General features: G+C 40.8%; 1 protein-coding gene across 1 annotated transcript in view; it reads right to left on the bottom strand.

Moving 5' to 3' along the window:
* The window catches only part of ABLIM2 (actin binding LIM protein family, member 2), a gene marked incomplete at its 3' end in the record, with an annotated part of 96797 nt that extends 85098 nt beyond the window's left edge, over nucleotides 1-11699 (bottom strand). Inside the window, exons 1-2 of the mRNA XM_010076036.1 lie at nucleotides 11684-11699; nucleotides 3543-3686 (exon numbers count right to left, since the gene is read on the bottom strand). Of these exons, the coding sequence (XP_010074338.1) occupies nucleotides 3543-3686; nucleotides 11684-11699 (160 nt within the window). The remainder of the gene's footprint in view (nucleotides 1-3542; nucleotides 3687-11683) is intronic.
* Between the last annotated feature and the right edge of the window lie 11726 nt (nucleotides 11700-23425).

Raw genomic sequence — 23425 nt, forward strand, 5'->3', positions numbered from 1 at the left:
ATTACGCTGTTGTAATTGAGCTCCAAGGGAATATTTGCCTAAGACCATACCCTGTATGAGAAGCAGTTCTGACCTGACAGACACCCTCAGAATGAACTAGACACCACCAATTGTTTTAATTTGACAGACTGAGTCATCAATATTTTATCACCTTTTGTCATTTTCCTCGGTGCTTTCATTACAGCAGTAAGAAATAATAGGAGAATTCGCAGACATGGGAACCAAAGCCCTTGAAGCCCAAGAAATAAAATGTTTGGCTTATATTTCAAAGCCATCTACTTCTATTATAACTGCATTTTTATTAAACCTCATTATAATGGGAGATATTTTAAAATAAAGACTGAGTGAAACTTCGAAGTGGACTACATGGCACATTCCCTACTGCCTTTTACTAGCAGATTAGATGAGCACCTTAACAAGAAATAATATATACAAAGAGATGTGAGTACAAACCTTCTTTATAATTACTATTTACCTCCATAAGTCCTATTAAACTTTGATACTGAGAAAAACTAGCAGATGTTCAAAGTATTGCTATTAAAATTTTCAGTCTGGATGTGTATCTCCATCTTGAATAATAAGAATTATTTGATTTTTAAAACTTTTCTTAAAATCCTTTAGAATCACTATCTGTGGAATGTAAGAACTGGCTGGGAATGAGTGACTTCTACTAACCCTCCTTGGTCATATAATTTAATTTAAATACAAAAGGCACGCACTTACTTGCTGTTACCATTCTGAAACTCACAGCACGCTTAGGAATAATCAGATGGCAGTATGGCAATACAAAATCTACCTTTCTACCCCAAAATAATGAAACAATGACATGTGTCTGCCTCCCTGAAACCTCAGAATTTATCCAACTCTGTCAAACAAATGGTTTCATGTATCACACATATTCAGAAACTTAAGTGTGACTTCTTTCAGTGCAACATCGTGTCACTGATCAAGTCATTCAAACAGACCTCAAATACCTCAAGACACCCTCTCAAGACATGGTCATTCGTCATTCTTCCTCATGGACTCTTTGCCAGTTTGCGTTCTCCATCATCATCCACCTGTAAATACTCTGAGAAGAAACAATTTTCTGCAGATTTACAAATATCTAAGGTTTTCTGATGAAGGCTATGGGATGATCTAACACAGAAGCAGTCAACCTTAGCAGGCAGACAGCTCATCAGGGCAATGCAGCCAGCCCACATGTGGGATTATGTGTCCTGGGAGCATCCTGCGCTGTGCTGGATGCTGGCCACACATCTTCTTTCAAGGTGCTATCTTTGGCAGATGAGGTGAGAGGGGGCAAATTGCATGGCTGAGTACCATCAAAATAAATGCACCGCAGGGAGGAGTCAACTGTAAGGTAAACATATTCCCAGGATCATCACCCTGCCCGTGGCAGGACGAGAAAAGGGGCTCAGAAAAGGAGCTGGGGCATGAACCTCTCCTCCAAGTCTGAATGGAGGTAGGTGGTCAACCAACCAGGAGAACTGAATACCATTTTTTTCCTAGATCCTGAAAACATTAACTATATTTTTTAATCCATTGACTTGAGCACGTGGTTAAACACTCAAATCACATTTGCCTAACCTGATTTCTATCCCTTTCTGTTAGCTAGTGAAATGTATGTTCAGTGCTCTGTTCTGTTCCTAAGCTCTTCTCATGTAACAATGTGGTAAATCCACACTAGAAAGCAACTTATGCTTCTTAAGCAACAAACCCAGAAACAAAACAAAAACAGATACCAGAAGGATGCCAGTAAATTGATGGAAACCCTTGAAGAGTGATAAAAGGAATTACTTCTTTTAAATAATGAGGGGGGGAAAAAAATGGGTGCAAACTTAGCACTTAGCAAAATGATTAGTAAGGAGGAATTTAAGCATTCCAAGAGTCCTGACACCAAGAAGCAGTTTAACCACACATCTCTGACACTACCTCCCGTGCCAACTGAGTCTGATGGGTGGCTGACAGATGCTATCCTGTTTCTTCTTTGTTAACATTGAGATTTTTTTTCTCATTTTATCCAAGTCTTGCCTGAAGCAAATAAACTCCTTCTTATCTCTTACAGACAAGCAGGGGTAATACAGCTTCTGCAGTACATTCATCATCTTCTCCTACACGGGGGTGGGAAAAAAAGCCTCTGCGCCGCCTAAATTTGGGATCAGTGAATAGTTTCAGAATCCACTTCCTGCATTTGCGGGTGACCTGGGAACCTCTAAAAGGAGATGCCGTATGAAATGAAAATGTGGATGTATAATTGTGTCTCATTCTTTCCACCGGACATGTTAATTTTCTTTTTCATAGCAGATCTGTATAAAAGGGGACTTAGATTTCATCAATATGATTATAGGGAGCACATACCAATACATTACTGAGGGTTCATGCAGGAGACAAGACTCCTGAATAACAAATTATCTGCTCTCTTCCCGAGTTAGGTCTGAAAAACTAATCCAATAATAAAATTTGCCACAAGAACAGGAGCCTTAAAAGAGTTTGAAACACTTACGTATGGGTTGCGTTCTGCTTTAAATACCATTCTGGTTCTGAATAGGTGACCAAAATATTTTTGCTATTTAGGACAGCGCACTAGGCTTATTTTTCCTGCTGTGTAATTTTGCAAAGAACACAGTTATTGAGCTGAACATTTAATCCTGTCTACCTAACTCACTAAAGACTGACTCGGGTATTGAATTCTATACACTTAATTCCATGGGATTTATAAAAATATCAGCATAGCTGACAGATAATGACAGTTTTCTTTCCATAGTTTTCCTCTAAATAGAAATGAAATAGTCAAATTAACACAGCTGGGACCAGAGTCATGCTCATATTTCTAGGCAGTGCTAAAAGGATTAATAAATGCCATTCGAAGTACAGCTTAATAATGAAGCAAGGGGGTTGTCCAGTAAACATCAGTTAACATTTACTCATTTGGACATTCAAAACAATTTAGATCTTTGCAACTTCCAATCTTTCAAACAATCAGTCTACAGAAGGGGTGTCGCATTGGTTAATTCCCTGTTTCCTTGACCATGCTTCCGCCATTCACAGCGTGTCAATATTAGATCAGAGCCAGGCACCAACCTGGAGCAAACCAAGTAGCTCCCCCCCAAAAATGGAGAAGCACAGAGGGTCACACAGGTTCAAACATCAGAGTTCAACACGAGAGAGCCTGAACAGACGTAGCCATGGCCCATGCCATGGTACACATTAGAAAGACAGGAGAGGGATACTCTCTGAGTTTCTTTGTAAATGTTAATTCTCTCCTAACTCCGCACCACATCTCACTATCAGTTCTCTTAACCTGCTCTTCTTCAGGTCCCAACTCCCTAGTAAACTCTGAAGGTTTATAACTATTCAAACCATGCTCCACTTGCAGGATTTAGGATGTTTAGAGTCTTAAAGGAAGCAGTCATAGAGTTTACAGTAAATCGTTTCAGGCATGGATTGCATCATAAAACGTGTTTGGGAAGTTTCCAGGACCATGAAGTCACATGCCCAGTGTTAATGTCCTACTCAGAGGAGCAGCTGTCACAAACACTTACCTTTGCAAACAAAGCACTTAATATGGAAATATTTATTCTGAACTCTCAAAACTTCTCCTTTGCATGGTTTTCCACAGTTATTGCAGAGAATTGCAGTACTTGATGGCTTCTCCAGTTGGCTATGTACAGCCTGTGGTTGCGAAACTGCAAGGGAAAACAAAAGGTAGAGCATTTTAAAGACCATAAGATGCATCTTTGTGAGACCCACAAATAACAACACCTGGGACAAAACAGGTCAAGCAGATAAAAGTTTTAACTTCTGTTAGTGGCCAGCACAGGAGAAAAGACCCGCTAAAGGAGCTGAGCCAAGCTTCTCATTTCATAACCTTCAAAGCTCACACACCTGCAAACATTTCAAACATAAATCAGAATTGCTCATGGAGGAAAGAAGACACATGATCAAGTCTTCAGAGCTTCCACATGAATTTAAAAAAAAATGCTTTGTTGCATTTTTTATTTTCAAGAAATCAAAGACTATAGATAAAAGCTATTGTTTTTATCCAAAATACCTTTAATAGGATTTAATAACTATTACACTATGAGCTAATGATCCTTCCTTAAAGTTCAAGGCAATTGTCTTAACTGATTTTAAGATAAAAATACACTTCTGTAGATGTTTTGACTTCATACTTCTGAGACATTGACATCTCTGTAAACACCACACACACCTGATCATTAAACAAAGGCTGGTGTCATTTTGCAAGAAAACCATGATTTCAAGAGATTAGGTTTGTCTAAGTTAGGACAATAATAAGTGAATTAAAAATTTGCTGCCATCTTGTGATATAAATTAGAAATTACATTTATTGGGCTGTTGACAATAACATTATATTGTCATCCCAATGTGTTAAGCAGAACAGGTGAGACATGACCTACAGTACTTGCATCAATTTTCTATCACAGTGTACTTGAAAGTATAGACTTGGCTTTTTTTTTCCTATGTGAAGAAGAACTAATAACAGGAAAACACATCAAGCATTTTAACTGAATTAGATACTTAATGACCCTCTTCTGTAATGTGGCATGCTTATTCTAAGGTTGGATTGTTTACTTCAAAGTGACTGAATTTTTTTAAATGTTAGCTTCAAAATAAACTTGCCAACCAACCAGTCAAGATGGAGCAACCTCTCATAAGCCAATACACTAAGTATGAATGGGAATCAGACATGTTTCTCTTCAGAGTTTAGTCGAGGGACAATGCCCCTGCTGTGCAACCCTTGTCTTTCATCAACATTCAAAAAAAGAAACTGGGAAATAACTTTTTGTGTGAGACTGCTGCAACATGATTAATAAATTTATAAGAGACTGGGTTAAACTCAGATTGGCCAAGATCTTTAGTTGCTATTCCTATTTTAGTATCAGAGTTGGTATTTCAGCAAAAAAGTCTTATGAAGGGGGAAAAAATTAAAAAAGGGATAAAACCCCACAAAAACCCAACCTTGCTGCTCTTCTTCCTCTGTTCTCACCCTCATCCACACCACCGGAACCCAGCAGTGATACCTAAAAGGCCCTTCTGCATCCACCAACTTCAAGGACTCAGTATTTCAATGAGATGCTGAGCCTCCCACTCAGACTTCCAGGGGAGCTTCTGCAAGTTTTGCCCAAACCAGCACTTTCTCCTCACGCACATGAAGTTGTTTGGTTTTTTTTTTTTTCCCCAAGCAGACACGGGCTTGAGCTGCCTGTAGCATTAATCACTACCCATCAGCATTCTGTCTTGTCTGTGGAAATTCTTGGATTGTCAAAATGTCCTGCTCAAGGCAATGTGAACTCTGGAGCTCTTACTGAAGCCCTGGCTACAATTAAGTACATCTCCAATAAAAACAACACCGCACGACAGGCAATTAGGAGTTTAGAGAAAGGCAGATGCTCAAATTTACACAGGGCAAACGGCATACACGGTTCAAGCTAATATGAACATCTGCCTTATTCTTCAAAAGAAAATGAAGAAAACTCTGACCTTTGCAATACTTAACTTTTGACATGAGAATTCCTCTTTACTGTAACCTACCCAAAACAAACTGCCCACCCTGAAAAAGAATCAGCCCTGTAAGAAACAGGAACAGAGTATTTTCCCAAGTTACTTAGTAGAGTAGGTGCTAAAAGTTTATAACCAGGGATAAAGAAGGTTTGTTCCCTCCAGAATTACTAACAACCATCACATTTGTATCCTCTAATTCATGTAAGAATTAAATTATGGAGAGCTGACCTCACCCAGAACATTTTGACCTAAAAAGTTACATTTGTAATACAAAATTCTGAGTGGAGCGATTCAACACTTGACTTTTTTTTTTTTTTTTTTTTTTTTTAAATACTTGACTCTTCCCATGGTGAAGGCTTTCTGAGCAGCATCTTGCCAGAGGCATCAGTACCTGGCTGGTGTGGAGGCACAGAGACAGCTGTGATCTCGTGCTGTTGTGCATCCTGCAGGCAGGGCAGTAACCTGGCCCTGGAGTCCCAGCCACAACACTGAGCATGGGCTGGAGCAACCCAGATGCACCTCTGGAGAGCCCCAAGGGCAGCCCTCCATGTCAAACACACAAAAACTTTCCCTAAAGTGAAAATATTGTCACATTTCCAGAGAAAACATTTTTTTGTTTGTTTTCTTGTGGCTGGGAGTTCAATGCCACACTTGCTGCAAAGCAGCACAAAACCGAAAACTGTTGCAAATTTGTTCTGTGAATTGTGAAACAATTGTGAAAACTGTTGCAAACTGAAAATTACTACAATGTGACAGAAAAAAAGAAAGTTTCACTTTCCCCACAGCATGTGGTGCTCAGTGTCCAGAGCTACAGGGCAGCACTATTTAGCAGATTCGCTTCTCGTCAAGTCTCTTGATCAACATTTAGAATTTAAAAAGAACTAGCAACTCAGCTATAAAATAAATTAAAAAGGAAAAGATGTAGTATTTCTGTTGGAATTCTTCTATCACTCTTGAAGTAACACAAATCATACTTAAAATATGCATGGTACACGGATGAATAATTGTTTTGCTCTCCATTCAGAACTAAGCTAATCAATATTTCACCCAAAACCCCAGAGGGAATACAATGCCTTTGGGCTCATTAAAAAAACTGTTTCTGAAGACAGTTTTAAATACTTATTTGTTCATTTAGCACAACAAAGTGATGTAATTAATGATATATTAGCTTAAGTTTCAATATTCTAAAATATACTGTGCTTTATGTTGAAATTGCAACTACTGAGACAATTTTGACAAAGTAACTATATTAGTCAACTTAAAATTTTAACTTAGGTTTCAAATAATTTTTAAGGAAATACATTTACGTGGCAATCGTCAGCATTCTACTTTTATGCCTTTATGTAACAAAATCAGTCTCTGAAGCAGCAGAAGACACAATCAACATATTTAAAGTGTGAAATAGTGAATTATCAATAGAATGTTATGATCTGAGACTACTCGTCAGATCACAGCTAAAGAGCTCATTAAAAATCAAATGTTTACATTATATCCCGATTTGCAGAATCTAATGAAACTGGAAATTTCCTTCCTAACTTTAAACAACTTTGTCTGAATTAAAACACAAATGACTGCCTGATTGTCCACATTTTCCTTTCTGACAGATTGCATTTTGCTCTAGCAGAGGTATCTCCACCAACCACTAAGCCCTAAGAAGATCAGACTGCACTTACTTTTTGACAAGAACAAAAACTGGCAAGAAATGAATGAGTAAACACTTTCCACAGCACTTCATAGGTGTAAATGACCTGTCTGCTGGGGACATCACTGCCAATAATCCTGCCAAATGTCCAGTGCTCACATATTTCTGATCTCAAGACTCAACCTCTCTCCAACAGGCTACGCAGTACATAATTCCGCAGTTCTGGAAAGGGCTTACAAAACTGTTGCTAATTCAGTCAACTAAGACAAATTCCTCAGATTGACGTCTATACTCATTGCTCGAGATGTATGTGCTTGCTGTAATTATCACAGGGAAGAGGGAAGAGTGGTATCACTTGTTACTAAAGCTGCATTAGAGACCTTGTGGCAAACATAAAATTATGTTTTCAGTGTGCTTATAACTTTGCCAAACCTCAACACAGACATTATTCACGTGTGGTGTTCTCAAGCTCGTTTCTTCAGTGAAAATTTCAGATGAACTGTTTAAGCTTTTTATAAAAAGTGTAAAAAAAGGATAGGACACAATATAGTTTTTCAATGTTAAAAAGAATGTATAGCTTTTTTTTTTTTTTTTTTTTAGTACTTGGAATAAGACTGAAGCCTGAGAGATATGGGTATTGTGACAGGTACACCAGATCCATGAAAATCCACAATATGAGGTAAAAAAACCCCTTTGAATAAGCACACTTCCTTCAGCATTGCAAGACTAAGTAGGATTTAACAGCAATGGGGAACAAGATGAGGTGCCAGGGATGAGGACAAGATCTGGCCGAGACAGGAGTGTTTTGGAAGCAGCGCAAGACAAGCTGATGGCAGTGGCCTCAGGGAGAAGATTCACAAGTCCCTGGTCATGCTCTGCTCTGACGCCTGGAATGGAAAACATCACCTTCTCTCCTGCAGTGAGCAGCCTGCTGAAGGAAATCAAACCCTTGGCAAAAGATCCCGTCTAGGACTGGTCCACACAGAGGATGACAAATTCCTTTGCTATCAGGCTCTCTGACAGCCAAATGAGAGAAATCTTCATGGTAGGTTACAGACCTGATGAAGACACATACAGCCAGAAACTGCAGAAATCACCACAGTCCTAATGTTTTTTTCAGTTTGGTGCATTTTGGTTTAACTTGTCATAAGGACCCATAGAAGCCACTATTGAGCTTAGAAATCAAGTGCTGAAAAACTAAGAAGTGTCATACTTAAGAATATACATTCATTCTTGGATCAAACCTCAAAAATATGAATTTTAATAACAAAGACTTTCACTTGCTTTGTTCAATATACAGACACAAATAAGGCCACATATCCCATATTCACTCCACATCACTTAACCCTGTTCTGAAAAAAAGTTTATTAGATTTACTGCTCTTGGTGATTACAGAAGCCAAATAGCCAAATGACACGATTTAATTTTAGAATCATAGAATCCTAGAATGCTTTGGGTTGTAAGGGACCTTAAAGATCATCTGTCTCCAACCCCCCTGCCATGGGCAGGGACACCTTCCACTAGATCAATTTGCTCAAAGCGCCATCCAACCTGGCCTTCTGTGATATTTCATATGGACATTTAAAAGAATACTGTGAACTAAACTAAGGTGTAATTTGAACGGAGAGACAATACTTATCTGAATAAATATTTTATTTCTAAAGAACAAGTTTTTGCAATCCCAACAATTGCCTCTCAGTGCAGGGAAAGTACCAATTCCTCATCAAGGTTCCTGGATGGATAGTGCAGAACCAGAGCCTAAAGGCAGCAGTAAAAGGAAAACCAAAGGGGCTTGGGGGGGGATCAAGTCCCCTATTCTGTGTGTGGGTTGTGGGTTGTTTTTTCCATCCTGTTTTGAAGTTTGGACTGAAAAAGTGCAAGTCTTTCATTTCAGGCTCATAAAATATAATATCTTTGCCTTCAACAGCAACTGTCCTTCATCAGAAAAGCTTTTTTCTTTAGCAACTATCAGTAGTACTCTATAGATTCACGAGGAACATCCCTTCTTTACAGCCCATTACATTCACTTCATAAGATGAAAATACTTTGTGGAAAAAAAATTATTGGAACGACATTAATATCTAAAATTATCAACATTAGCTGCTTAGTTCATTAAAATATTCAGCTTTTTCAATGGCAAAGTCCGCATTCCAACTCTGAACCAAAAATGCACATCTCTGATACAGATATTATTCTGCATGAAGGAATTAGCAGAAAATTATCCCTGTGTTGACACTGAAACCTTTCATCTCTATAGCTACAGGTAGTTACTGGAAATCAAAATAAACAAAGATAAGACTCAAATGCCATTTACTCTATAAGTATTTGAGAAACAGGACAAAAGTATTGATTGCTGAAATTCTATATCAAATTATTTGGGGAGGGCGTGGTTCACAGAAGCCTGGAGGGGAATTAAATTTGCAATCTTCTCTGAGTAGGATTAAAGAAGAAGCAGATGACCGCAGCAGCACCCGACCGGAATTAAGAGATCAGAGTTCAAGTTGGTTTTTTTGCCAAACCCTTCTTGTATCACCTCAGTCAAAACACTCAGGGTTGGACTGAAAAACACCCAGATGAAAGCAAAGGAAACAAGCATTTAAGTGCCTCTAAATATCCCATGAAGCATTATTCCTGGTTTTAAGTGCCTAAAGCTGGCCCCTGCTCTCTCCCTGCCTTGTATCCCCATGTAAAATACAGTGACTAGGAGTACTTGAGTGCTGGTGTGGGGGTAAGGATAACATAACATGGTAATAAGTAATGCGGTAACACATGCAGTATTCTGAGAACTGCATGGGTGCGAGCTATAAATTCACTTTAGATAAGGGGTTTGTTGTTTTTTTCTTTCCTAAGAACTGGTGATTCATTATGGAGCCTTGTGGGGGCCTGAGAACCCGACAGTCCTTCCCACAGAAAGTATGAGAAAAAGAGTGACTGTGAAACAGGGACTCTATAAGCCTTCCCCATCCATCCTTCCGACCGTGTTTGGCAGCACAGAAGAGCAATTCCCCAACCCCAGCCCTGCCTGGCCGTGCACCCCGGTGGTCCAGGCATCAAGGCAGGAGAGAGCACAGTGAGCCCAAATGGATGGGCACCAAATCTGCCAAAGGAGCAGATGTGTTAGAAACAGATGTTCTGCAGCAGCACATTAAATAACTAGTGATAACCTGGTTTACCTTATTTCTCAATTAGCAGCTTGTGTTAAAAGCCATTTCAAATGCTTTATGGTGCCTTTTCACTATAACACAATGCCTTTTTCTTCCATACATCTCACAACAAAGCAGAAGATCACAAGGACAGAGGGAAACCTAAAGAAGTTTTGCCTTGAAAGTCCACATTACGCTGTCCCTCGGACCCTCCAGCTGGCCATACAGAGGGCTGAGCTGTCCCCACACCAGTACACACAAGCTCGCTCGCTTCCCCAACAGGGCTCTTCTGTACTCCAGCTGCCACCCCAAAAATGCACGCTGCTCTTTCCAAGATCTCTGCTGTGGCTCCTACACCAAAGCACTACTATTTCCTCTCTCTTTAGTTCCTATACCATAAGACAGGCAATTCAGCAAATTCAGTTAAGTCTTTATGTCAATAGATCTCCATTTAATTTAATTAATTCACGTAGTCCAAAAATACAAAATAGCATGGTTCAAGAATCACATTCCTTTTAGCAACGTATACCTGCTTCTGCTATTTAGAAACAACACCTTCTGCAGTGCCTTTCTGCTGGCACTGAGGAAAGGATTGCATGCCTTTTCCAGCACTTCCTATGGATCATAATCAAACCAGGAACGTATAGCTGATACAGGACAGCAGGCAGACAGCACAACTGAAGCAACCTCTGCTTTTACTGCGAACTACAGAATTCATGGGATGAGAGATGAAGGAGAGGTGTCACCCAGCAAAACGTGAATACAACCATGCTTAAGAGATGCAACACAGCACAAGTACTCAGCACACGAAAGCTCCAAATCTCACCATCTGCTCAGTGCAAAATTCATGTCACATAAACAAGCCTAGCATAAGCTAACCTCCTGCCCTCCTTATTATGATAAAATATTTACCAAACGCAAAGGCAGTTAGCAAAAATCTCTGCTGAATTTTAGAAACCATTACTGAAGCAATGGAAAGGCTATTTTTGTATGGGTTTAGCACAGTGACAATGAGAAAGGATATAAGAATAGTGCTCCAATATATCTGCACAAAGCAATATGTATTTTTTTCATTACAATCTAATATAAACTCTAAAGTAAATTTAAATTAAATAAAATGAGGAAAGTTTTCAAATTGAGCTGTCAGCTAAGTACCAATATCATTATAATTTCCAAATCATCATTCATATAATTAAAAGAATATGAAGCATAATTTAAAATCAGTGTTTAACCACCTTCCTCGACTCTGCTGTGTTTCCATGTAAACACAGAATAATTATTCTCACAACAGTATCAGTGATTTCGTTACCGCAGCTCCGGATGACAGCTCATTTCAGGTCTAGGCTCTCCAAAATGTGGAGTCATCAGACTATACCTGTATCTTCCGGCATTCCCACATTAATTCCCTTCAAGAGGGGAAACGCCACCAGAAGTCCTTCTGCTGCGTGTCCGGCCGGTGGAGAGGAGCTTGGCCAGTGCGGGCGCTGCAGCAGCAACGTGCCGTCACAGGAGCTCCGGCACCCCCGCACCCGGGCTCAGATGACTCCTGCAGCACCCACGCACAGGCAGGAGGCGAGCCAACACCTCGTCGCTGGGTAAAAATAGCGTCCTGCAGAAGCCTAAATATTGTCACGTCCACAGGGTCCCAGAGGGATCGTACACAGGACATGCCAGCAATGGCCGTCGTTGCATTGGGAGATGCCACTTTCCATTGGCACTGCAGGGTGGTGCTGGCACCTGGGGAAAAAAGCTTAAAGAAGGAAAACCTGCAAACTGCTTGGCCACAAAAGTAAAACTACAGGCTGAAGAAACCCCTCTAGCCATCCCCCAGCACAGGTGGTCCCTTCCCCCTGGTGCAGGAAGGCACAGCACCAGTTTCAGAAGGAGATGCTGTAGGCACGTCTTGTCTCATGAAGGCAGTCATGGAGATACCTGGCAGACAAAATCTCTCCCCGATTGCTCATGTGGAGTTGGACTGCATATCACTGGAATAACAGCAATGTGTTGAGCTATTTAAAGCAATACTTGCTTGCCCAGTTATCATGTGAATACTGCCTGAGGATTAAAATCTGCAGCTCTTCCTTGCTTTGGGCTACATTTGTATGAAGGTAGTAATGTGGATTGTGCTTTGGAAAGGGGACTGACGGCTTGGAGAACAAACTGGCTAAACCTAGAGTAAAGCGCTGGCATAGGAACAGGATTGCACCTCCCTTTTTCACAATGCAGATCATTTTTTTTCCTCTACAGGCTCCACAGAAGCCAAAACGCTCTCCCTGCTCCATTGCTCACCATCCTTTACCCAGTCACTGCCTACTTGTTTACAAAGCAGCAAATAAACAGCTTTTTCTCTCCTTCAGCAAGCAGTAATTAGTCAGGGACATAAATGTGAAAACAGGTCTCCTCAGCTCCCAGTGCTGCTGAGGGAGGGCTGTGAAAGCAACACAACTTGTGTATCACTGCACAAGAAACACCTGCTACACAGGTTGAAGAATATTTTGCACTGAAGCCTATTAAAATCTATTGAACTGATTCGATCTGCACGTGTTGAAGGGTGAGTCTCCATCAACTCCAACAGCCGATGTCGAATCATTTCACAGAAAGTTCAATACCTTCCAATCTTCATCAAAAAACAAACTTTTTTTAAAAACTTGAAATATTGCTTTTTTCCTTTCTTTGAAAAAGAAAAAGAAGGGTTTTAGTTGTGTAAAATAAAGTGCAAGTTTTACAGCTTAGTGAAGATCTTATGTATATTTTTAAGCTCTTACCAGCTCACTATGGGTGAATTGTTATAAACACTATATAAAGAGGTGGTGGAGTATCTTTCTTATTTTTTTTGAAAACAAAAGGCATCAATGCTTCAAAAGCAGCTATATGCAAATACAATCAAGTTTAAAAATATTTCATTAACTCAAGAATCCCCATGAGTTTCAGAATGTTTCCCTTTGGTTTATTATTTATAGAAACTGTCTTTACATTTTATTATGGATACAAAAGAAAACATTGTTTGTGCTGTATTGACTGCTGGGAACAAAATGAGCATTTCTCTAAGGACAACTGAGGAGTTCTGACTTCAGAAATCTGTATGATGAGTACACTGCTGTCCTGGGCCGTGCCAGATGTGGTCCAGAACTTGAAATAACTCCTGGCTGACATGACCTGAGACCTAGAGAGCAGATTTGAAGGTCCCAGGTTGTATACATTGAATCAAAACTATGAATTATTCAATTTTTAAAAGTTTTTATCTATGCGCTACCTTGCGGCAACTGACTCTTGGCATTAAAAACTTACAGGAATATTTTATTTTGTTCAGTACCGTTGTGCTGTCTGTGTGAGGCCAAATCCGTCCCCACACTCTTTTGGATCATCACCAGCCACCCTGGCTGAGCTCTCCAGGTTTTTGCAGGATTTGGCCTACTTTAGCTTTTCCCAGCAGCTACTTCAGCTTGGCAGGGATGCAGAAGGCACTTTGCTGAATAGCAGCACTATGAAGGAACATAATTAATAGGCAGGAAAAGTGAAAGCACTTTCACTCTAACACAGCCTTTCCCTTCGCTCGCCAGGCTTTCTCCTTTTCAAGGCTAAAAGCTATACACCCACATTTTGACATTATATGATCATAATGCAGTCACATAATGAACTAATTTGTATTTACAGTTCCAGGTGTAATCCTTGAGCCCACCCTGCAGTCTACCTCCTTGGCTCCGGCAAAGAAAAAAAAAAAAAAAAAAATCACACCCTAAGAGCTCAGAGGGTTGTGACAGTGCTGATGTGAAACTCCAGCACCACTCATGGGCTTCAGGGGCACAAAGTACAAGACTGTTGCACTTTGTTGGCATGACGGACTGACTCAGGGAGCATGACAAGGGACAGCAGTGACAGCAGCCCAGGCGAGACAGCTCAGACAGCACCTGCTGACACTCCTGCTGCAAGTGATCCAGAAAGCAGTATAGCTTCAACCTGATTTCTCAAACCAACACGAGCCAAATGCCTGGAACTCCCCTGTTTTAAAAGTAATAACAGAACCCTGCCCTTGCTACAGAAAAGGATGAGGCACTTGGCTCCTCTTACAACTTCATGTGAAGTTCTGGTAGCCCCAGCAATGCCCTTGCCCATCCTCTGTTTCAGGTTTCCTTTCACCAAGGTTGTATTACCAAGGTCAATGCCTTCACTGATGTCTTTGCAAACAGCAGCCAGACAGCTTAGCAATGAATTTAGGCCACGCTGAAATGGATTAGTTGGCTGCAAATTCCTTATAGCCTATGGTACCATTGGCTGTAAATGCCATTTTTAAAAGATTTATGAGCTGTTCCTAATTACTCATGTTTTTTTCCTGTACTCACTTCCCTCTTCCCAATAAAAGTGAATGTCAACAATAATTGAAGGCGACGGTATACAATCTAACCCTGCTCCTGTTCTCCCATGCTCACAGCACCTCACTAGACCCATTTTGAACTTTTTTCCATAGCCTGTCTTTGAAAATGTTTAGAAACAATTATTTATCTTATTAAATATGGAAAACTGTAGATTTTTTCTTCACTATAAAATACAAAGTGCTTTCTAACTGAGAATTTTTTTTTTTTAAATCAGAGCTAAACCACCCTCTGAGATTCAGAGACTCTGCAATACACGTATGTATCTGCTCGCACACAGCAATTCTCATGCTGCTCAGGGACTGCATGTTGGTTTAAACTTTTAGGTTGCCCTGGGTGGAGTCAGGAGCTGGACTCTGTGATCCTCATGGGTTCCTTCAAACTCGGGATCTTCTACGATTCTATAAATCTACATCCTTGGACTTTAAATCACTCAATAAGTTTCTAACCAACTGCATATATGACTGTTTGATAGCAAATGGAGACTACAGAGTCCACTCTCAATACAGATTAAGAAATTTCCTTTTCATAAACAATATGTAATTAGTCAATTTTACTTTGAAAATGCTGCAAAATACAAGAAACCACCATATTTCAGAGATTTTTCTCAGTATGCTTTAATTTATTTTTCCTTCTAAATTGCGCAAACTGGCTGCAGGGCTTTCATGCTCTTTTTGACTTACAGCGGGTTTGATCCAGCTTGGTGTTTATCTAGATTTTCTATTGAGGATACGATCCCAAACAAAAAAATGCAATAACATTAAGCATATCTCTGTATGTACTGTTATAGATATTGGCAATGCTTGATCACTAGGATAAAAAATTAAGTAACAGATGTTTCCTTTTAACTATCATAATTTTTTAATTGAACTGATGTATTCCTTAGGGGTTGTGTTCAAAGTTGGCACTATTGCTGAACAGTCCTTGCCCTCAAGCACTTACAATTCAAATAAAGAGGAGGAACCCATGGTAAAAGTGAAAATTAACAGTAAAAAGGTAAAGTTTTAATAAGACGGAGTTGGGTAAATGGTGTCTCTACAAGTAAAACCATATCTTCCAACTTTCTGCCCAGTGTTTCTGCCATTCTGTCCCAGGTTTCTGCCATTTCTCTGCTGGAAATGGACTTGCAGAGCCACCCAACCATGCCCTCAGTGACCACTCGCACCTAAACAAAATCTGTCCCACTCAGAAGCAGCCTGAATTTAAACTTCTGGCTCTCAAACACCTCTGTGCTCAAGTCCACGCATGAGAAAACATTTCTCATCACCTGCACAGCTATGAGCCGTATATGTGGGCATCTTCAATTGATACACTCAAGCACGAGAAAAATAACAATTTGTTGGCTCTTGTAGCACAAGGCACTGAAGTATAAGACGCTGACAACTCTGCATATTTATGAAGCAGGAAAACTTAAAAAGTGAGAATCCACTCTGAGCTCTGCATAACAGAGAGCAGGCAGCTGTGCTTGCTCCAGAGGTAACTGGCTCATGAGTCCCTTTCTGCTCCCTCCTATCTCTTGGGGATAAAGAGCTTCCTTCATCCCTGAAATCTGTGATGACAGCCCTTGTCTGCTGGCCAGCAAGTCGGATGAATGAAACCAGAACTACTCCCACTCTTAGTTCCCTTCTCCCAGGGGGACCTCTCTACAGCAAGCCTAGATACAGACCAAAGGGTGCGTTATCCCCCTTCTCCTCCCCTAACTAGAGTAAAAGCACCATCTAGTATTCTTCAGAAACCTGTACACACGAAGCAGTGAGCAGAAATCAAACATAAAGCCTGCAAAGCCTTTAGCAGAGATTTTATAACAGGGAAAAGTGGTATATCAAACCCATAAATAGGGCATAAGAAAATCCTGAGAGGACTGGAAAAAAATGTCACCTTGTCTCATAATGAGGTGACAGAGTGCTGACATGTCCAGAAAGCAGTTTGCAAAGTGACACAGGTCAGAGGGTAAAGGGATATGGTCTGGTGAGCAGCACAGGGACAACAAGAGCCACAGAGATGGTACTGTAGGCCACACACCTTCAGAGATGAGCTGACCTTACAAAACTGATACGGATAGCCAGTAACAAATGGGGTAGACATCAGAGAAGAAAAGACCTGCTTAAGTAGAGATTATAGGGTGACATGTGCCATTTAGTGCAGAAAAACTGCCATGTAACAAGGTTAAGGCAAGCAATTAACAGAAGGTATTCGTTTCTAAAAGGTCAGGCACTACAAGAGACTAATCAGAGAAAGGACTCAAGAGTGAGAGAGGGAAACTTAAACCACCTGCTGAATACCTGGCTGAGCTGGGAAAGTGGACAGGATAATGGGATGTATTGTATTAAGGGGAGGCATCCTGGCTGCAACAGAAACAGTACTGTAACAAGAACTGCCGAGATAAAACCCTAGAACCCAAGCCCAGCATTTTACCGGAGGGAAATTGAAGCAGAATGAGGCAATAAATGTCATCTGGTGTGGCCAAAAATCACACATAGTAGGCATGAAAGTTAGAAAAGCTAATTTATATCCTTTAATAGAGGAGGGATTAATCTACAATATGAATGTGACATTTAAGGGATCACAAATGGTGCAGGAAAGATGACAGGCATTGCAAAGATGCCAGGATAATTTTTGGGTATTTCTTCTGGGAATAAATTAATGCACAGAGCAGGTTTTAACGATGGATTTTTCTGTGTGGGCTGATGCTACATGCATACAAAGAGAGAAAGAGACTACTAAATGTTAATTTATCATTGTTTGACATACAAAATTACCATTTAAATTGCATTTTAATACAATAGATTTTTAATCAATGGAATTTTAGACTGCTTACATGGAGAATAAACTGCAGTACTAACTAAGTAGCTAGATAGACTCAAAGGAACTTCATTGCTTTGCTCTCTTCTGGAAAGTTACACAGACATTGCCATAGTTCTGCAATCACAAGCTACCTATCGTGCAAGATAATCAAATGATAATGTGGGTTGGGTGCTATTTAGAAAAAAAAATTCAACCTGCTCTCTCATTTGTTTTAATTAGAAGCCAGAAATTTAACTTTGGAGGTGTCTTATAAAGAAAAAGAAAAAGCAAGAACGTACACATCTGGTGTCCTCCCCCTCCCCCCGGCCCAAAAAAATAAAAAAATAGAATATTTTGAGAGTTAAGAGGCCTGAGACTAGGTCTAAGGAAAGACTCATGCACCTGAGATGCCATACATGTAAGTCCAAAGCTGCAAAGCTGAAAACCCCCTTTGTCACGCCTGCTTCTCAGCACATCCAAAGGCAGAGCAAGCTGATTTTTCACTTCCCATTTCCCAGCTGTCCATGGAGGACTGCAAGAAAGTGCCTTCAGCTTCCCCCCCTTTTTCATATGTAATGAAGAGTAAAGCAGCTCTACACAGCTGGTTGTAGCTTATATTCTTTGTGTGAGTGCGGGGTGCTGACTGCTTTTATTCGGTGTCACCCAGCAGATCTGAGGATCTTCTATTTGATTTTCTATCTTGTTTTCCAAGAACTATAGAGAGCTTTATAGGTTCTCAGCATATTTGCTGGAGGAAACCTGGAGAGGAGCTTTCCCCCCAGCCCAGCTCGCCTTTGCACGGCTGCGCAGCTCAGCCCGTCTCCAACACATGGCACCACCAGGACGGACTTGTGTGGCCAAACAGACATGCAGAAACCACTCTTTGCAAAAAAAAAAAAAAAAAAAATGGCTATAATCTTCTGAATAGGGCAAACTGAAAAAATGGCAAGGTGAGTTTAACCCCATTAGATCCACCAGGGAACCACAGCTGCAAATTCCAGATACTCAGGGGTTTGCACTGCAGCAAGTCCAAGCCCAGCCTTTGCACAGACAGCTCTGTTCAGGTTTTCAAAGGCAAGGAGAGAGACACTGAAATCAGCATCAGGATCCAGACTGTGAATCCCAAGTGTAAAGCCCTGAACAAGAAGCCTGCCCCAGAGGGCAGAGGGGATTTCAGATCTGTCCTCGTCTTCAGCTCTCCACGTCCCATGTGTACGCACCTGACTCCTAGTGCTTTAATCTTCACATTTTGCCCACAGGGACCATGCCAGAGAAGATTTTTCTGCCTGCTTTCCAAATCCCATTCTCTATAAAGGGATGTAGCTGCAAAGCAGAGGGTCAGATCCAAAGCCTACTTAAACACATTAATTTTGGTTGATGATCACTGAGGAATTTATCAACAACGCAGAGTGCTGTTTTGAAAGTTAAAAAGATAAAAAAGAAGTCACCACTGGAAAAGTGATGCTGCTGGACTTCACCCTGTTCCCAGTGAAGCCCACCAGTAAAACTGTTCTTGATCTGAGTGGAAGACTTTCAACAGCATTAACTCCTGATCTCAGTTCAGCCAAGTTTTGATCTTAGCAATGTACTCATCACTGCCAGAAAGATCAGCCTCTCCCCTGTTTGCCTAAGGTTACAATTTCTGATCAGTGACAGCTGAAATCAAATTATGTCTCTGAGTTCACGTTAATACCAAGAAACAAAGCAGAACATTTTTTTTCTTGGAGTATGTCTAAATTAATTAATACTCTCTATTGTTCAGTTCCAGCATAAGTAGCTCTGAAATGTTAAGAATCAATTAAAAAAATCACTGGACTCTATGCCTATTACTGCTCTGCAGCTCCCTGGCTACCCAATAACCATTTTTAGCACCTCCACCAGGTACTCAAGCCATGTTCCTGCCAGTCCCCTCATCCTTAGGGCATGAAGCCACGACCCTAGATCAGAAACTGTCATTTCAGTACTATTTCCCCCTCCCAGTTCTGTAGCACTGAGGGGGTTGCACCCCCTGCTTGGCATCACTCTGCACATGGATATTTGCTCCATTTGTGTCATCCTATGGAAGCAGGGAACAAGCACATTCCCTGGCTTGGAAACGAGCAAATGTTCGGAACCGGGGAAAAACATTTTAGAAGGAATTTCCATGGCTCATTTCTCTTTCCATTCTCTGGTACAAACAGAATAATATAACAATGCCTGCTTGTTATAGCAACACCAAAAAGCAAAAGCAAGATAAAATAATGTAAAAGACAATAGTTCATTTTGTTAGCCAAGCCACAATGAATTACCTCCAATCACTACTTAAATTATAATTCACTAACTCTACACTTCGCTATACGAAATGGTGTTTCGAAAAGGATTACAAACAGTAATTTAAGGACCTTTCCAAAGGTTCTTTCTTTTTATGCTGTATTCTGTGGCATATAAAAGTGTGTTAAATAATTACTCTACCATATAAAACTGATCTCCTGGTTTATTTGTTCTGCTTCATTTAAGAGGGGATTAGCTGCTGTTTTATTGCGATCATACAGTTACTTCAAATCTAGATAGGTACTGATGTTATTGAAGTGCTGGTGCTAAAGTCACACTGCTTTAAACAGGTGAAGTAGTTAACTAAAAAAGTAGTTAACTAAAAAAAGTAGTTAACTTTGGTGAAGTTGTTACAGCATGAGAATTTCTTCTTAGACTGAATTACACCCATACAAAGCTAATTGTGCTTCATTCTCACCAGATATATCAGCACACTGCCTCTCTTTTCACACCCAGGCTACACATTCCTGCAATCTATCTTTCAACCCCACATTCACAGAAGGAACTTGTTATATTCACACAAACACAACCCCGGAGCCCAGAGCCACTGTGCTACTTCTTGCACATTTCTGCAACTAACAGTTCTACTGTTGCCAGATACATTTTTGAGCTATATATACAACACACTTTTTGACTGAGTTTTGGGTTGCTTAATTTGCAACCTGACACCTTATTCAGTCAGTGAATGAGTTTTATGTCAAACTGAATATTTTGGTGTGAATATTACATTCACTTTTGGCAGATGGAAAGGGAATCTGCACCAGATAAAATAGTGCCTTATTTATAAAAGAAAGATATCACACACCATTTTTTCCCAGGTAACATACACAAATGCAATTCAGTGAAGGACAAATGAAAATGCAATGCCAAATCCCACATTAGCCTCACTCCCCTGATTTCAACAGGGTTGAAACACAGATGAATTATGTTCATTGTCCCAAGGAAACAATAGTGGGATATGTGCAGTGTGGGGGCAGGAGATGCTGGAGCTTGTGAGTCCCCATCCAGCCAGGTTGCTTTTGCATGGAGACCTTCGTTTAGAGGAGATGAGGTAAACTGGTGGCCAAGGTCTGGTCCCAGTGCTATGTCAGGGTGAGGCTGCAGTGAGCACAAACAGAAGCTGCCACAGTCTTCATATTGCCTGTCTTTACTCAGTCCAACTCACTGGAAAAGAAGGAAGAAGAGCAGGCTTGGGGGGACCTCATCACAGTACTGCAGTATTTAAAGAGTGGCTACAAAGAGGATGGGGGCTCTCTCTTCACAAGGAGCTGCACAGAGAAGCCAAGGGACAATAGGTACAAGTTGCACTGGGAAAGGTTTCATCACAGTGAGAACAATCACATCCTGGAACAACCTCCCTGGGGATGCAGTGGAGTCCTCATAGCTGGAGGTTTTCAAGATGCGACGGGAAAGAGCGCTAGATAATCTCATCTACACTCCCTTTACCACAAAAGGTTGGCCCACATGATTTTTCAGGGTGCTTTCCAACCTGAGTTGTTCTATCATTCTGTGAATAAATAGAGCCCTGCACAATGAAAAGTGTGACTCAGAAATTCATTTCTGTTCACCAAGGCTGAAACTCTAAAATATGGTTTGAGCATCAAAGAATGCTTTCCAAGTCAAAACAAAAGAAAGCAAAAGAAACCATGTTAAGGTACTTTCTTAATCTAAATTGGCTTTTAGTTTCACTGGGACTGAACCTGATAAGTCCTTACATTCCATCTAAAAAAACCAATTAATCTCAAATTGTAGCCATGGCCTGTTGAGCACCAGAAATTAGAAAAACCCTTATTTTCCTCTGTCTCAAGAGAAACCTTTGTCTCTGTCCCTAACACAGAAAAGCTGAGGAAGTCGCTGGGAAGCAAGGTTGGCACCCCACGACACACCCCACAGGGCAGAGAAGAGTCACTCCACTGCAAAACCGAAAGAAACAGGGAGTTTCATCTGGCTGCAAGCTGCTCCAATTGCCAATAATCCTACTGATTCAAGCCTTTAATAACAACCTACTAAGACAACAATTACGTAGGATGCTATTCCTTGACCTATATCCTGAGTCAGTCTGCTGGGCCATCACCGACACGGCTGTCCTAGATCATGGACTCAGCCTACATGTTTTACCACATCCCCTTGTTGCTGAACACGAGGGTCTGAGGTTGTTTGCGTTCACAGTCATTCCTCCTTAACCACTTGAAGCTCCTTTCCACTTCCCCATGAGGGATGACCACTTATATACAGTTTTGGTCTATGTGTTGACGATAAATTACGCATAGCCAAGTCGGAAGGGGCAGACCATGGGACACAGGGATGCTTCCCACACACAGCCAGGAAGGAGGCTGGCTGCCAGCCCCCAGTAAGCACACGCACCCCCTTCAAACCCAGACAGAGTTTAAAACGACACAACAGACTGTGGCCATCAGGTGCCGGGCTCAGCTAGAAAAGGTACACTGCCTAGCAGCCAGCCCTGTCTATCCCCAATTTCTCTGTTTTCCCACAAACGCTCCTCCCTGACCCACCTTGATGCCTCCTTTCCCCACCTTCAATCCTTCTCCTGGCCATCTCCCTTCTTCTGGGCGCACAAGTTTCTTCACCCTTTCCTTCCACCAGCCCTGGGTCTCCCCATGAGCAGGAGGAGGCGAACCTGCTTTACTGTTTTGCAGGGCTGCGAAGCACGGGAGCGCTTTTTACTCCTCCCCACTGCAGACCATACACCAAAGGAGCATCGGAGCACAGTCTGGCTTGCTCTACTGCAAGAGCATCACACAAAAGTATTGGCTACAATAAGAGAGAAGCTCAACTTCAGTTTAATGTGACACACTGAAAGAGAAAGTGATCCAAGCTACCACAGCACATTTCTACTCTTTATTTTTAAAATGGAATATAAGCAAAGTTAATTCTTCTCCCAGTGCAAATACTCATGAAGTAAATGACAACTCAGACAGTAAATACCCTTTCTACGGCATCCCATTTCTCTCTGTCATTTCGAGTGACAGCCCTGCTCTCACTGAATTAAAAAAGGACAATTCTGCTTTGTAATTAATGAAATCAACATTTGCTCTAGTATGACTAGTTTTTCTGCACTGCTAAGCACTATCAGTATCTGTACTTCAAAATCTTTTGGTTTTTATAGTGTTTCTGTAGGAACAGGCCTGAATTTCAAAAAGTTATTTTGCTTTTCTCTGTACCCCCTTAAAAGACAGACATGAACATAGCACTAAGTGAGCTACCTATGAAAAACATGGTCTAATAAAGTTAATCTGATCAAGTTGGAAGAAGTGACTATTCATTTCATATTCAAAGCATGATATCCAACTCTGTGAAAAGACTGATGAGGTCCTCAGAGTATGAAAAATGATAGGATATGATTGAATTTTCCCAGCAATATAGTTTCTTACACAGGAGTTAGAAAAAGGACACAGTAAGGGCTAACATACTAAACATGCAGAGAACTAGGAGCAATTCCTTAATGCAATCCAATCCTTACATTTGTCATAATTTTAGCTAGAACTGTCATTGGGGCTGTGCAAAATGAGACATCTTCTGGAAGTGCTTCTCTCTGCTGATTAACCAACTTGCTTAAACAAGCCAGTGAGACAGTAGGTGCCAAAAGCATAAATCTCCAAATTAGCCACCGTGACTTGCAGAAACCCTTAATT

Source organism: Pterocles gutturalis, unplaced genomic scaffold, assembly GCF_000699245.1.
Source record: "Pterocles gutturalis isolate BGI_N339 unplaced genomic scaffold, ASM69924v1 scaffold8118, whole genome shotgun sequence".
In the NCBI taxonomy this organism is placed as follows: domain Eukaryota; kingdom Metazoa; phylum Chordata; class Aves; order Pterocliformes; family Pteroclidae; genus Pterocles; species Pterocles gutturalis.